At 48.6% G+C, this 12,345-nt stretch overlaps 1 protein-coding gene across 1 annotated transcript; it reads left to right on the forward strand.

The window, feature by feature from the left end:
• Positions 1 to 4,037: 4,037 nt before the first annotated feature.
• Positions 4,038 to 12,026, forward strand: CALM1 (calmodulin 1). Its single transcript, XM_069736701.1, has 6 exons — positions 4,038 to 4,173; positions 7,210 to 7,240; positions 8,295 to 8,438; positions 9,097 to 9,203; positions 9,290 to 9,425; positions 9,867 to 12,026. Exons 1-6 carry the CDS (start codon positions 4,171 to 4,173, stop codon positions 9,893 to 9,895), a joined length of 450 nt encoding a protein of 149 aa, XP_069592802.1. The 5' UTR covers positions 4,038 to 4,170; the 3' UTR covers positions 9,896 to 12,026.
• Positions 12,027 to 12,345: the final 319 nt, after the last annotated feature.

Consider the following 12,345-nt stretch of genomic DNA (forward strand, 5'->3'; position numbering starts at 1 on the left):
GTGGTGCAAGGCTGCTGTGCTAACCACTGCGCCACTGTGCTGCCCTATAACATAATTGATCCCGGTCTTGTATCCTCTGGATATCGCACCACGTGGTAACCTCGATATGGTATTTTAAAATTCCTCTGGTGATGAACCACAAACTTCTCATGTTTTATTTGTTTTTTTGTGAATTCACCCGTGGATCTATAGCAGCCCTACAACCCTGGATAAGGTCAGCATATAACAATACTATTCCTGCTACTTATCACCCAGATAACACCCTATTCTTGTGCTATTTTTTTCTCCTCCTTTTTTTTGTATTTTCAGTATGGCGCATCGGGGATCACTGTCAGATTCATGGGATATGAGCAGGACATGGATCTGAGTGCAGGGCACAGTGCATACAGTAGCAAAAACAAGGTATTGGCGCTTTGTAGCCCAATAGCTCATCATAATGCACAATTCAATAAGTAACCCCTTACATCTTGGGCCCCTGTGCAGCTGTAGAGGCTGCACCAATGGTATGTCTGCTCCTGCCTAAATAGGTGTTCATCCTGATCCTCCTGGTCCATGAATAGTGTAAGCGCATAATACAGAGGAGTAGGAGATGCGGTCATACATGTTGTATATGGGCCGTTGTGTGACTTTTATTGCTGAAGTCAGAGTACAACTGAAGGGGTCATGGTTCAAGTAAATTCCAGTAAAACCTGATTTGTACGTGGGCTGGTGATGAGGGGTAGGGGTCCAGTGATGGTCGCTGTTGTACAGACTGGAACTTGAACACCCCCACTTGTTTATAATGGATAATTACTCCATTCTGCAGTCTTGTCCCATTCATAAAGGACTTTGACCTCTCAGCAGTGCATTACTCCTCACTAGGCTTGAGCGAAACAGATCGTACAAATTCAAAAGTCGACAACTTTTGGCAAAGTCGGGTTTCATGAAACCCGACCCGATCCTAGTGTGGGATCGGCCATGCGGTCGGCGATCTTTGCGCCAAAGTCGCGTTTCGTATGACGCGTTTGGCACCATTTTTTCAGCCAATGAAGGAGCGTGGGCAGAGTGCTGACATAGGTCTTAGGGGCGTGGACGCCTATCGCCATCTTATCGCTTGTGCGCTGTAGCGATTTGCAATGTGTAACACCAGCTTTTCTGTTCAGGGACGAGAGAGGGAGAAGAAGATTTCCCATTGACTTTGCATTGGGATTCGTGTTTCGGTCGATCCCCGACTGTTCGCCATAATCGGCCGATTTCACTCGACTCGACTTTTGAGATAGTCGGGTTTCGCGAAACCCGACTCAACCCTAAAAAACTAAAAGTCGCTTAACCCTACTCCTCACCATAGCTGCAGGCAGGGATCTCAGTAGTACAGTGTGGTATGGTTAGCAGGAAGGGATATCAGTAGTGCAGTGTGGTGTTGTGAATTCTGTGGCAGAGCTCCCTCCTGTGGTCACAAGTGGTACTTCGGCTGATTCTCTCTGTGAGCTTCCGTTGGTGGAGGAGAGTGGTACTGCGGCTTCTGAGTTTCCTTCCTCAGGTGATGTGGTGAAGTCGTTAGGTGCTGCTCTATTTAACTCCACCTAGTGCTTTGATCCTGGCTTCCAGTCAATGTTCTAGTATTGGACCTGTCTCCTCCTGGATCGTTCCTGTGGCCTGCTGCTCTGCATAGCTAAGTTCCGCTTTTGCTATTTTGTTTGCTGTTTTTTCTGTCCAGCATTGCTTATTTGTTTTTTCTTGCTTGCTGGAAGCTCTGGGACGCAGAGGGTGTACCTCCGTGCCGTTAGTTCGGTACGGAGGGTCTTTTTGCCCCCCTTTGCGTGGTTGTTTGTAGGGTTTTGTGTTGACCGCAAAGTTACCTTTCCTATCCTCGCTCTGTTCAGAAAGTCGGGCCTCACTTTGCTAAATCTATTTCATCTCTACGTTTGTCTTTTCATCTTTACTCACAGTCATTATATGTGGGGGCTGCCTTTTCCTTTGGGGTATTTCTCTGAGGCAAGGTAGGCTTATTTTCTATCTTCAGGCTAGTTTCTCAGGCTTTGCCGAGTTGCATAGGGAGCGTTAGGCGCAATCCACGGCTGCCTCTAGTGTGTGTTGGAGAGGATTAGGGATTGCGGTCAGCAGAGTTTCCACGTCTCAGAGCTCGTTCTATATTTTTGGGTTATTGTCAGGTCACTGTAGGTGCTCTGACTTCTATGTCCATTGTGGTACTGAATTACCAGATCATAACAGTGTGGTATAGTTAGCAGGAAGGGATATCAGTAGTGCAGTGTGGTATAGTCAGCAGGCAGGGGTCTCAGTAGTGCAGTATGATAGTCAGCAGGCAGGGGTCTCAGTAGTGCAGTGTGGTATAGACATCAGACAGGGGTCTCAGTAGTGCAGTGTGGTATAGACATCAGACAGGGGTCTCAGTAGTGCAGTGTGGTATAGACGTTAGTCCGGGGTCTCAGTAGTGCAGTGTGGTATAGACGTTAGTCCGGGGTCTCAGTAGTGCAGTATGGTGTAACACATTAGTCAGGGCTCTCAGTGATGCAGTGTGGTGTAGACGTCAGACAGGGGTCTCAGTAGTGCAGTGTGGTGTAGACGTCAGGCACGGGGGTCAGTAGTGTAATGTGGTATAAATGGTGGCGGCAGTGGTGCAGTGCGGTATAATCAGGAAGCTGGGCCATAGTGAGGTGTAGTTAAGGCTCTAAAGCTCTCAGTAATAATATTTTGTAATAATAGTTATTTCTATGGCGCCAGCATATTCCGCAGCCCCTTACATCTCAGTAGTGCAGTGTGGTGTATTCATAGCTTTGGGGGTCTTATAGGTACAGACTAGAGTAGGCCGGGGTCTGGGCATCTCAGTAGTAAATTGTGGTGGGTCTCAAAGTCTGTGATCTCTGCAGTGCTAAAGTGGAGTCTCTTCAGTGGCGTAGTCTGGGGGTCTATGTATGATGTGGTAGGGGTCTCCTGAGTACTGAAGTGTGGTGTAACCAGGGGTCTGAAGGTTTCACTGGTGCAGTCTGGGGTCTCCTCAGTGGTGTATTCTGAGGATCTCGGTGCTCTATGCTCTGGGGGGTCTCCTCACTGATGCCATCTGGGGATCTGGGTGTGATCTTCTCTGGTGGTCTTCTCAGTGGTGTAGTTGGGGGTCTTCTCAGTTGTGTAGTCAGGGGTATCCTCTTTGATCTCCTCAGTGGTGGTCTTGATGGGTTTTTAATGTGAGACGCTCAGGGTCTCCTTGGTGGTATATACTCAGTAGCCTTCCTGGAACTAATCAGTGGTGTAGTCAGGGGTCTCTTCTTTGGTCTCCTTGGTGGTGTATTCTGGGTGGTCTCCTCGGTGGTGTAGTCAGTGTTTTCCTCATAGATCTTACTGTGAGGCGCCGGGGGTCTCCTCAGTGGTGGTCTTGGTGTAGTTGGGGGTCTCCTTAGTGATGATCTTGGTGTAGTCGGGGGTCTCCTCAGTGGTGGTCTTGGTGTAGTCGGGGGTCTCCTCAGTGGTGGTCTTGGTGTAGTCGGGGGGTCTCCTCAGTGGTGGTCTTGGTGTAGTCGGGGGGTCTCCTCAGTGGCGGTCTTGGTGTAGTCGGGGGTCTCCTCAGTGGCGGTCTTGGTGTAGTCGGGGGTCTCCTCAGTGGTGGTCTTGGTGTAGTCGGGGGTCTCCTCAGTGGTGGTCTTGGTGTAGTCGGGGGTCTCCTCAGTGGTGGTCTTGGTGTAGTCGGGGGTCTCCTCAGTGATGATCTTGGTGTAGTCGGGGGTCTCCTCGAGGTCTTGCTGTGAGGTTCTCGGTGGCTCCTCAGTGGTGATCTTTGAGTAATCCGGCGGTCGTCTTAGTGACGGTCTTGGTGTAGGCGGGGGTCTCCTTGGTGGTGGTCTTGGTGTAGTTGGGGTTCTTATATATGGTGGTCTTCCTGTGAGGCGCTCGGGGTGGTAAGGTAACAGACCACTCAACTCACTGCCGCTGTCTTCAGGCTGACACTCGTAGCCCCGCCCACGCCAATGGCTGTGACTGGCAGGGGCGTAGATTGGGGCGTGTCTCTGGCGCAGTCCCGGCTCCCTGGCGGTGCGTGGCCGTTGGCGGAGGGATACGCGGTTATAAAGCGCTGCGGCTTTACCTCACACTCCCAGCACTCTGTGGAGCTCGGCGTGTTGTGTGGACGCCCTCGGTCTTTTCTGTCACACGGATACCTAGCCCTCCCGCCTCGCCGCCATGGTATGTAGCCGCCTCTATAATTTCTCCGGGGTTGCCCCAGCGCTGTACGGTAACAGCGTTACCTGACGGCGTTGGTCTCTCCCGGTTTATTCCGTCCAGCGGGCCGGCTGTGAGGCGCTGCTCCCGGGGGCGGGGCTCTGGCTGTGCGGGCGTTGTGGTTGCTGCGCGCTCCCGCGGAACACGCCGTGGGCGCGCAGCAGCTGCAGAACCTCTTTTGTGGCTGCCGTTGTTTTCTTACAAAGTTATTTATAGATTTGTACATCCGCTATGAGCCCAGAGGTCTCTGGAATAGTCCCTGAGGTCTGTTGTCACTGCTGCGCTTACTTATCATCTGTGGCTGTGGTTGGTAATAGTCAGGACCTGTCAATATGATGTGTGTCTGTGTAATGGGCCGGACTCGGCTGTGTGTGCCTCTGTAATGGGCCGGACCCGGCAGTGTATGCCTCTGTAATGGGCCGGACCCGGCAGTGTATGCCTCTGTAATGGGCCGGACTCGGCTGTGTGTGCCTCTGTAATGGGCCGGACCCGGCAGTGTATGCCTCTGTAATGGGCCGGACCCGGCAGTGTATGCCTCTGTAAGGGGCCGGACCCGGCAGTGTATGCCTCTGTAATGGGCCGGACCCGGCAGTGTGTGCCTCTGTAAGGGGCCGGACCCGGCAGTGTGTGCCTCTGTAAGGGGCCGGACCCGGCAGTGTATGCCTCTGTAATGGGCCGGACCCGGCAGTGCGTGCCTCTGTAAGGGGCCGGACCCGGCAGTGTGTGCCTCTGTAATGGGCCGGACCCGGCAGTGTGTGCCTCTGTAAGGGGCCGGACCCGGCAGTGTGTGCCTCTGTAATGGGCCGGACCCGGCAGTGTGTGCCTCTGTAATGGGCCGGACCCGGCAGTGTGTGCCTCTGTAAGGGGCCGGACCCGGCAGTGTGTGCCTCTGTAATGGGCCGGACCCGGCAGTGTGTGCCTCTGTAAGGGGCCGGACCCGGCAGTGTGTGCCTCTGTAATGGGCCGGACCCGGCAGTGTGTGCCTCTGTAAGGGGCCGGACCCGGCAGTGTGTGCCTCTGTAATGGGCCGGACCCGGCAGTGTATGCCTCTGTAATGGGCCGGACCCGGCAGTGTGTGCCTCTGTAAGGGGCCGGACCCGGCAGTGTGTGCCTCTGTAATGGGCCGGACCCGGCAGTGTGTGCCTCTGTAAGGGGCCGGACCCGGCAGTGTGTGCCTCTGTAATGGGCCGGACCCGGCAGTGTGTGCCTCTGTAAGGGGCCGGACCCGGCAGTGTGTGCCTCTGTAAGGGGCCGGACCCGGCAGTGTGTGCCTCTGTAAGGGGCCGGACCCGGCAGTGTGTGCCTCTGTAATGGGCCGGACCCGGCAGTGTGTGCCTCTGTAAGGGGCCGGACCCGGCAGTGTGTGCCTCTGTAATGGGCCGGACCCGGCAGTGTGTGCCTCTGTAATGGGCCGGACTCGGCAGTGTATGCCTCTGTAATGGGCCGGACCCGGCAGTGTGTGCCTCTGTAATGGGCCGGACCCGGCAGTGTATGCCTCTGTAATGGGCCGGACCCGGCAGTGTATGCCTCTGTAATGGGCCGGACCCGGCAGTGTGTGCCTCTGTAATGGGCCGGACCCGGCAGTGTATGCCCCTGTAATGGGCTTAACCAGGCAATATGCATTATGACCCGGGCCTGTAGGCAACAGCACAATGATCCCATCATAATAGCTGATCTATCGGGAGCTTGGTGCAGCGCTGCCTTTGCACGTTCCTTGCCCTCTTGCAGTTTTGCATCCTGGTGCTGGCTGCGGGGCATTGCCAGTCATTACTGTATCACCCTGTGATCGCTGCTGTTGTACACATGCTGAGTGTCCTCTGTACTGCTGTGCAGTCATGGAGGATTGATGATGTGTAGGCACTTAGCTGTCTGTGCTGCCAGCCTGCAGGGCACCCTGTAATAACTCTGCTGAACACGGCTATAAGGCTGCTGCCCTGCTGCTGTGGTGTAATTTATTTTCTTGTGCAGAGGTCTTAAATCTCCTCCAGCAATGCAGGAATCAAATGTTAATGTCCTTTCGCTGGAACTTCTCTGGTTCTGTGCCTGGCCTGCTTGATTTAAAGCTTGTCATATTTGAGGGTGCATGTCATGCCTTTACAGGTAGATGGCGTGATTTAGTTATGGCCAAGTCTCGTTGTGTTTTTAGTTTATTTGCATTTCTTTCATAATGAGAAAAATATAAAACATCATGTTAGCAGCCAGCGGCCTAGAAGAAAGGGCCCATAGAACATTTAAAACTCTGGTATAGCCATATCAACAGGCAGGCAGATGCCCGAAATACGGGACTTGGGTAACAGCACATGTAGAGGAATGGTGGCAAATGTACATAAGTGGGCACCCCCAAGGGAGCTCGGTACTTCCAGGTCCTACACTGATGCAGAATCGCTTCTTGGTCTCTGCCAGCCGTACGCTGTCTAGTTATGGAAAGAAGTGATGCTTGGCATTACCTAATTAAACATTACTTGTGTCCAGAAATCACATCATTGTGTGATGGGTGCGGGGCGGCCAAGACTGGTTACTGAGAACCATGTATACCAGACACAGAAATCCTGGAAGCGGTGCCGGCAACATGCAATGGATCCATAACCAGATGTGCTCATTCTCCTACTGATCACTTTTCTGCTCTCCCTGCAGACTGCTCACATTGCATGGCTGTGACATGTCAGCTGCTCATGGTGGAGATTTTAAACTTACCTGAGGGATATGGGGACACTGCTTCTTCAGTTGCAGTGTAGTGGGATCTCTTGTTCCATTATGTCGATCATGTCCGCTCCATGGAGTGTGTATTATATAACTTTTATGGTGCTGCAGTAAATAATTTACATCACCATGTGCAGTGTTTTTGCAATGCTTGTGCTGCAGGTTTGCAGCAGAGAAGGTCACCCCACCCTCCCTCTCCATCTTTAGCCTTGCCCGGCTAATAAATATACTCCTAGATCTGCTATATTATCACTACATGATGCATTGCTTCGGTCTCTCATACATTATTTTTCTCTTTAGGCCGATCAGCTGACTGAAGAGCAGATTGCTGGTGAGTAATTGCTTTTTCCAGCAACCGGGGTAATTTGGTTTGCAGGCTGTTCAGTTGCTTGTTATCCGGCTATGACTAAGCTTGTTTAAAAAGCGGAGCTTGCCTGTCATCAATCTCTTCCTCTAGCTCTCGCTCCGCTGGCTACTATACGGCACATAAATCGGCGTGTGCTACTGCACAAGAGGAGCATTTGTGACATTTTCTGGAGTTGCCTGCACAATGTCAGCGTGTGAACACTAGCAGGTTTGCAATCGGCACCGCTGCAAAAATCAAACGTTGAGCCAAGGGTTGTGTACAGGACTATGGAATAACCTAATGATGCATCAGTCCTTGGTCACAAAACTTACAATTGCTCATCTACATTGGGGCCAGTGTAATAGGAATCCATTTAGCCTATTATGTAGCTGGTGTGTGGGGAAGAAACATGAACGCATAGACTCCATGCAGATGTGGCCCCTGGTCATATTTACACCTAAGGCCCAAGTTCAGAGAGGTGATGGTTGTTCAGCCATTGACATTACGATCTTCCTTGTGCAGTCTATATGGAAAATCACTTGTTTGCAGTTTGAGGGCATGTGCTGCCTCTCAACAGAGACCACCAGAGCAGTTCTACATCAATGGATATTCAATGCATTAACCCTTTAATTTCCTGAGAATGCTTTTGTCACTTTCTGGACTGTACCCAAACCTCCAGGGTGGAGTCTCCATCTTACTCAATACCTCCAGGTTCATTGCCAAGGAATTGCTCCAACATTTAAGGGAACTGGAATGTAGGCATTTTTTTCCTCTGCAGTCAGAGGGGTCATGCACAGACTTGTAATGTTCAGCTAAATTTTCATGGCTCGTACTGGGACACTTTGCGATAAAATAAAGGTATTGTATGTACTCCAGCACGCACAGATTGGGGCTTTTCTCTTGTGGAAGGACTTGGCAAACTATTGTACTTGGGGTTTGGACATGGTGGTATCTATGTATAGAGAACCATTAGGTGAATTGTCCTTGTATAAATTTTAAATCTGATTTACCCCCTCCCCTTTTTTTTCCTCCTTTATAGAATTCAAGGAGGCTTTCTCCTTATTTGATAAAGATGGGGATGGCACTATTACCACCAAGGAGTTGGGCACAGTCATGCGGTCACTTGGTCAAAATCCGACAGAGGCTGAACTGCAGGACATGATCAATGAAGTAGATGCAGATGGTAAGTTACGTCCTAATTAGTGTAGCCGATTCATTAATGGCTGTTTTCGGAGGGATAATTGGATCCTGTAGTTGCTTGAAGCATTGTTAGGTTTGTCACATAACCGTATTAATTATAGGCAGTGATGGCATCACTTGGTTAGATGTCGGGGCGTGAGGGACAAAATACCATGTGCTTTTTGTAGTGATATAGGAAGTGTCAATTTTGAATTTAAAGTGGTACACTCCTTGCTTGCATGACTTCTGATTGCTATTATCTATGTGCTTGCTGCGAAGCACTGACATCTCTAGAAGTAATGGCACAGCGCTGTAATGCTCCCAGTGTAGGAAGGCGTCTGCTCGGCACCTAAGACCTCTGCTCTTAATCACTAGCACGGCTGCAGTGCTGACAGTCACAAGTGGACTGGCGCTTGCACTGAACAAAACTCCTGGGGGGAGTTGGATGCAGCTGCTTATTTATGAAACTCCAAGTTGGAGATATGGCGAGGGGCTCTGAGTGATGCAGAGACTACTAGAACGGCCGCCCCAGGCAGTGTCATCTGCAGTAAGAGTCTGTTGTTCTGCCCAGAGTTCAGTTTGCTCAGTTTTCTGCTGTTAAACATCGCAGCCTTTAGGAAAATGCCCTCACTATCCTCGTTAATTAACCATCTCTTTTCCAGGCAACGGCACAATTGACTTTCCTGAATTCCTAACCATGATGGCAAGAAAAATGAAGGACACAGATAGCGAAGAGGAGATCCGTGAAGCATTCAGAGTGTTCGACAAGGTAGCAGATCCCAGAGTGTTCAATCTGCACATAGTGCCAAAACATAGGTGGCCACCATCTGATGGAGACTTCTGTTTTTCCTACAGGACGGCAATGGTTACATCAGCGCAGCAGAGCTCCGTCATGTAATGACTAACCTAGGGGAAAAACTAACAGACGAAGAGGTAGATGAAATGATCAGAGAAGCCGATATAGATGGAGATGGGCAGGTCAACTACGAAGGTAAGAAATGGGAGACTTTGTTTATCGCTGCAGAATGGGATTAATAATTTAGGAACCCCCATAAATAGCATGACATACATGGAGCAGAGAAAATTGTTCTTTTATATTCTGTACAGCACGTGGTGGTTTGTCAGGTTTCATCTACTAAAGAGATTCTGAGGCAGTGCAATGTCTTGTACTATTCTTGATGTCTAAAACAGATCCATTTGATATTGATATCTGTATACTGGCACTTACCCAGTAAGTCCAGTTCGGCTGCTCTTAATGGCCTGTTTCAAAGTTACTTTCCATATCTATCACATTCCAAAAATTTGTGCAGTCCTGGAAGTACAAAGTCAAGACTTGGGCCAAATAATGCATGCTGATAGCCATCTCAGGTGGACCAGGACATCTCTCTTCATTCACCGCCTGACTAACCCACTCCATTGTTTTTCTTTCCAGAATTCGTACAGATGATGACCGCAAAATGAAGAAGTGTCCCCAATCTTACCCTCTAGAAGAATCAAACTGAATCTTTTACTTACCTCTTGCAAAAATGTTCATTTACTCATTCTGTTTCTGTATAGCAAAACTGAATGTCAAGAAATACCTTCTGTCCACAAAACAATCTGCATGTAACAGTTGGTGGTCCTGTCCCCAAAAAAAACAAACAAAAAGATGAGTTTAAACATCCGTTTTACAGTATCTCGATACTCGTACTACCTTTTAACAACAAGGAAACACTTAGAGGACTCCTTTAAGCTCCATTTGCTAATGATTACTCCACTGTTTGGGCTGGCCAGTTTTACATGCATGCAGCTTGACAATTGAGCACAGTCAAACCTTTGTATTTTAAAACCAAGAAAAAAAAATGCAAAAAAAAAAAAATTGTAAAAGCTATTTTGCCCTGAGTGGCGAGTTTCAATTTGTAGTATAAATTGTCATAGCTGGTTTACTCTAAAATTGGTTTATACCTCAGGATGGTGTGCAGCAGTTTGGCTGATGGATACAGATGTTGGAAGCCCTCCTTCCCCTTAATTGACTGGTCCTTTTTGTACGGAGATGACGACACTACCCGACGATGGCATGCCTGTTCTAATCTCAGTTTAACGTTCTCGTTTCGTGCTGCACTTGAGTGAGACAGGTGTTGGGCCATTTACGATTTTGATAAAGCGTTCACCGTTGGGGGAACAGCTTTGGACTCTCGTCATTTTTAAAGAAAATAAATGTATGTACCGAACTTGGGAGACAGCGGATTCCTATAATCATTGTAGGACTTCAGCACAATGATCGAGGCTGTTTAAGAAAGGAAAAAAAAAACTAATGTCCATTCCAAGTCGTAAATGCTAGTTTTTTTCCAATAAAAAAAACATTAGCGCAATAGATTTTTTAATTTTTTTTAATTTATTCATCCACCCATGTACAGAGCGCTTCTCATTGCTTTGCCATCCTCCTAGTTGCATCCTTAGTGTCTCCTCCCTTTGTAATCTGCTAGTGAAGCTTTGTACATGGTCTTCTGATGGGTCTGAACCCCTGGGCAGCGAGTGTATATTTTATATTGCTGAGAATCACTTCTGTTTTTCATTGACTTCTAGTCTTAATGCGTAGCACATGGACAAGCCTTTTATTTGCATGCTCAAATTTACTGTACAGAAACTAAGGCTCATTATTTTTTATTTTGGCTGTTAATCTGGATTTTTCTTTTTATGAACAGAGGACTAAAGGTGTGAATTGTTTTGGTAAGCGCAATGGCAGGTAACTGGTCACTGAGCATTGTTTACAGCTGTCTGCCAGTAACACAGGGGTAATGGTGGCCAATAGGTGAGGTGTGTTTTGCAGAAGAATCGACTGTTGCAGTTTGGTCTCCGGTCCCGATATCTCACTGTACCGGTTGACTCAAGCGTCCTCATCTGTATAGCAATGTGCTGGCTGTGTGACTAAAAACACATTGCACTGATTACTATGGACCTAGTTGTGTATGCAGTGGATACATGTAAAATGTTTCAGGCTTTTTTGAGGAGTTGAGCAGTAATTTTGAGACTAGTGGCAGGGGTGTGACAGGTTATGCCATATCTGGCTGCAGCCACGGCCTGCAAAGCTCTATATACATCCACGTGCTATATTCTCTCCTCCACCATCCATCAATATCATGTGCTCTGGTTCTGGCAAGAGCTTTGGCACTGTGTGTGAGGCAATGATATTTAATGGACATGCTGCCAGTCTTCATTTCATGTACCAATTTTGTAACTTTTCTTCCTCCTTGCCACCATTTTAATAAGTTGAGTTGCAGAATGCCAAAGACTAGACCGTGCATTGGGCATGGTGGTGGTACGTGGGGTAGGCAGCTCCGGGCGACACTAGTAAGGAGTCTCCTGCTTTTTCAGTTCCCATCATTTTTCATTTTCAGGCCATTCTTGGCGGTGAACACCAGTGGGACAGTGTGGACGTGGCACTCCTGCACTCATTCTACCATGGCGTGACTGGAAGCTTGTGCTAATTCTAAATCTGTGCTTGCACTTTAGGGGAAAATGAAACATGCTAAGCCTTGAAATAAAAGACCTGGATAGAGTAAATGGCTGTCCTGTATTGCAACTGAAATTAATAAAGCCAAATAAAAACAAACATCCATTGTGGTCATCATTGCTGGGTGATATGATTTGGGTAATATTCTGCCCTCTGGATTGGTCCAACATGGCATAGTTTTAAGTGAGACCCTGTTGCTGCCGGGGAACAGCTGCTGGGTGAGAGAAAAGCAGAAATGGTTGGCTTTTAGTGTCCTGCCTTTTTATAAGCCAGATATCGCAACTCTGTCCCTCTCACTTCAGTGAGGCTCGGCTGCAATACCAAACAATGCCAGTAGACTTGAGTGGCACTGTCTCTACATGATGAAATGTTCAACTTCTAAATAACTTTCAGTCCTTGACAGTTTAAAAAAAAAAAA

The sequence above is a fragment of the Ranitomeya imitator genome, chromosome 1 (genome assembly GCF_032444005.1).
Source record: "Ranitomeya imitator isolate aRanImi1 chromosome 1, aRanImi1.pri, whole genome shotgun sequence".
Classification (NCBI taxonomy): Eukaryota; Metazoa; Chordata; class Amphibia; order Anura; family Dendrobatidae; genus Ranitomeya; species Ranitomeya imitator.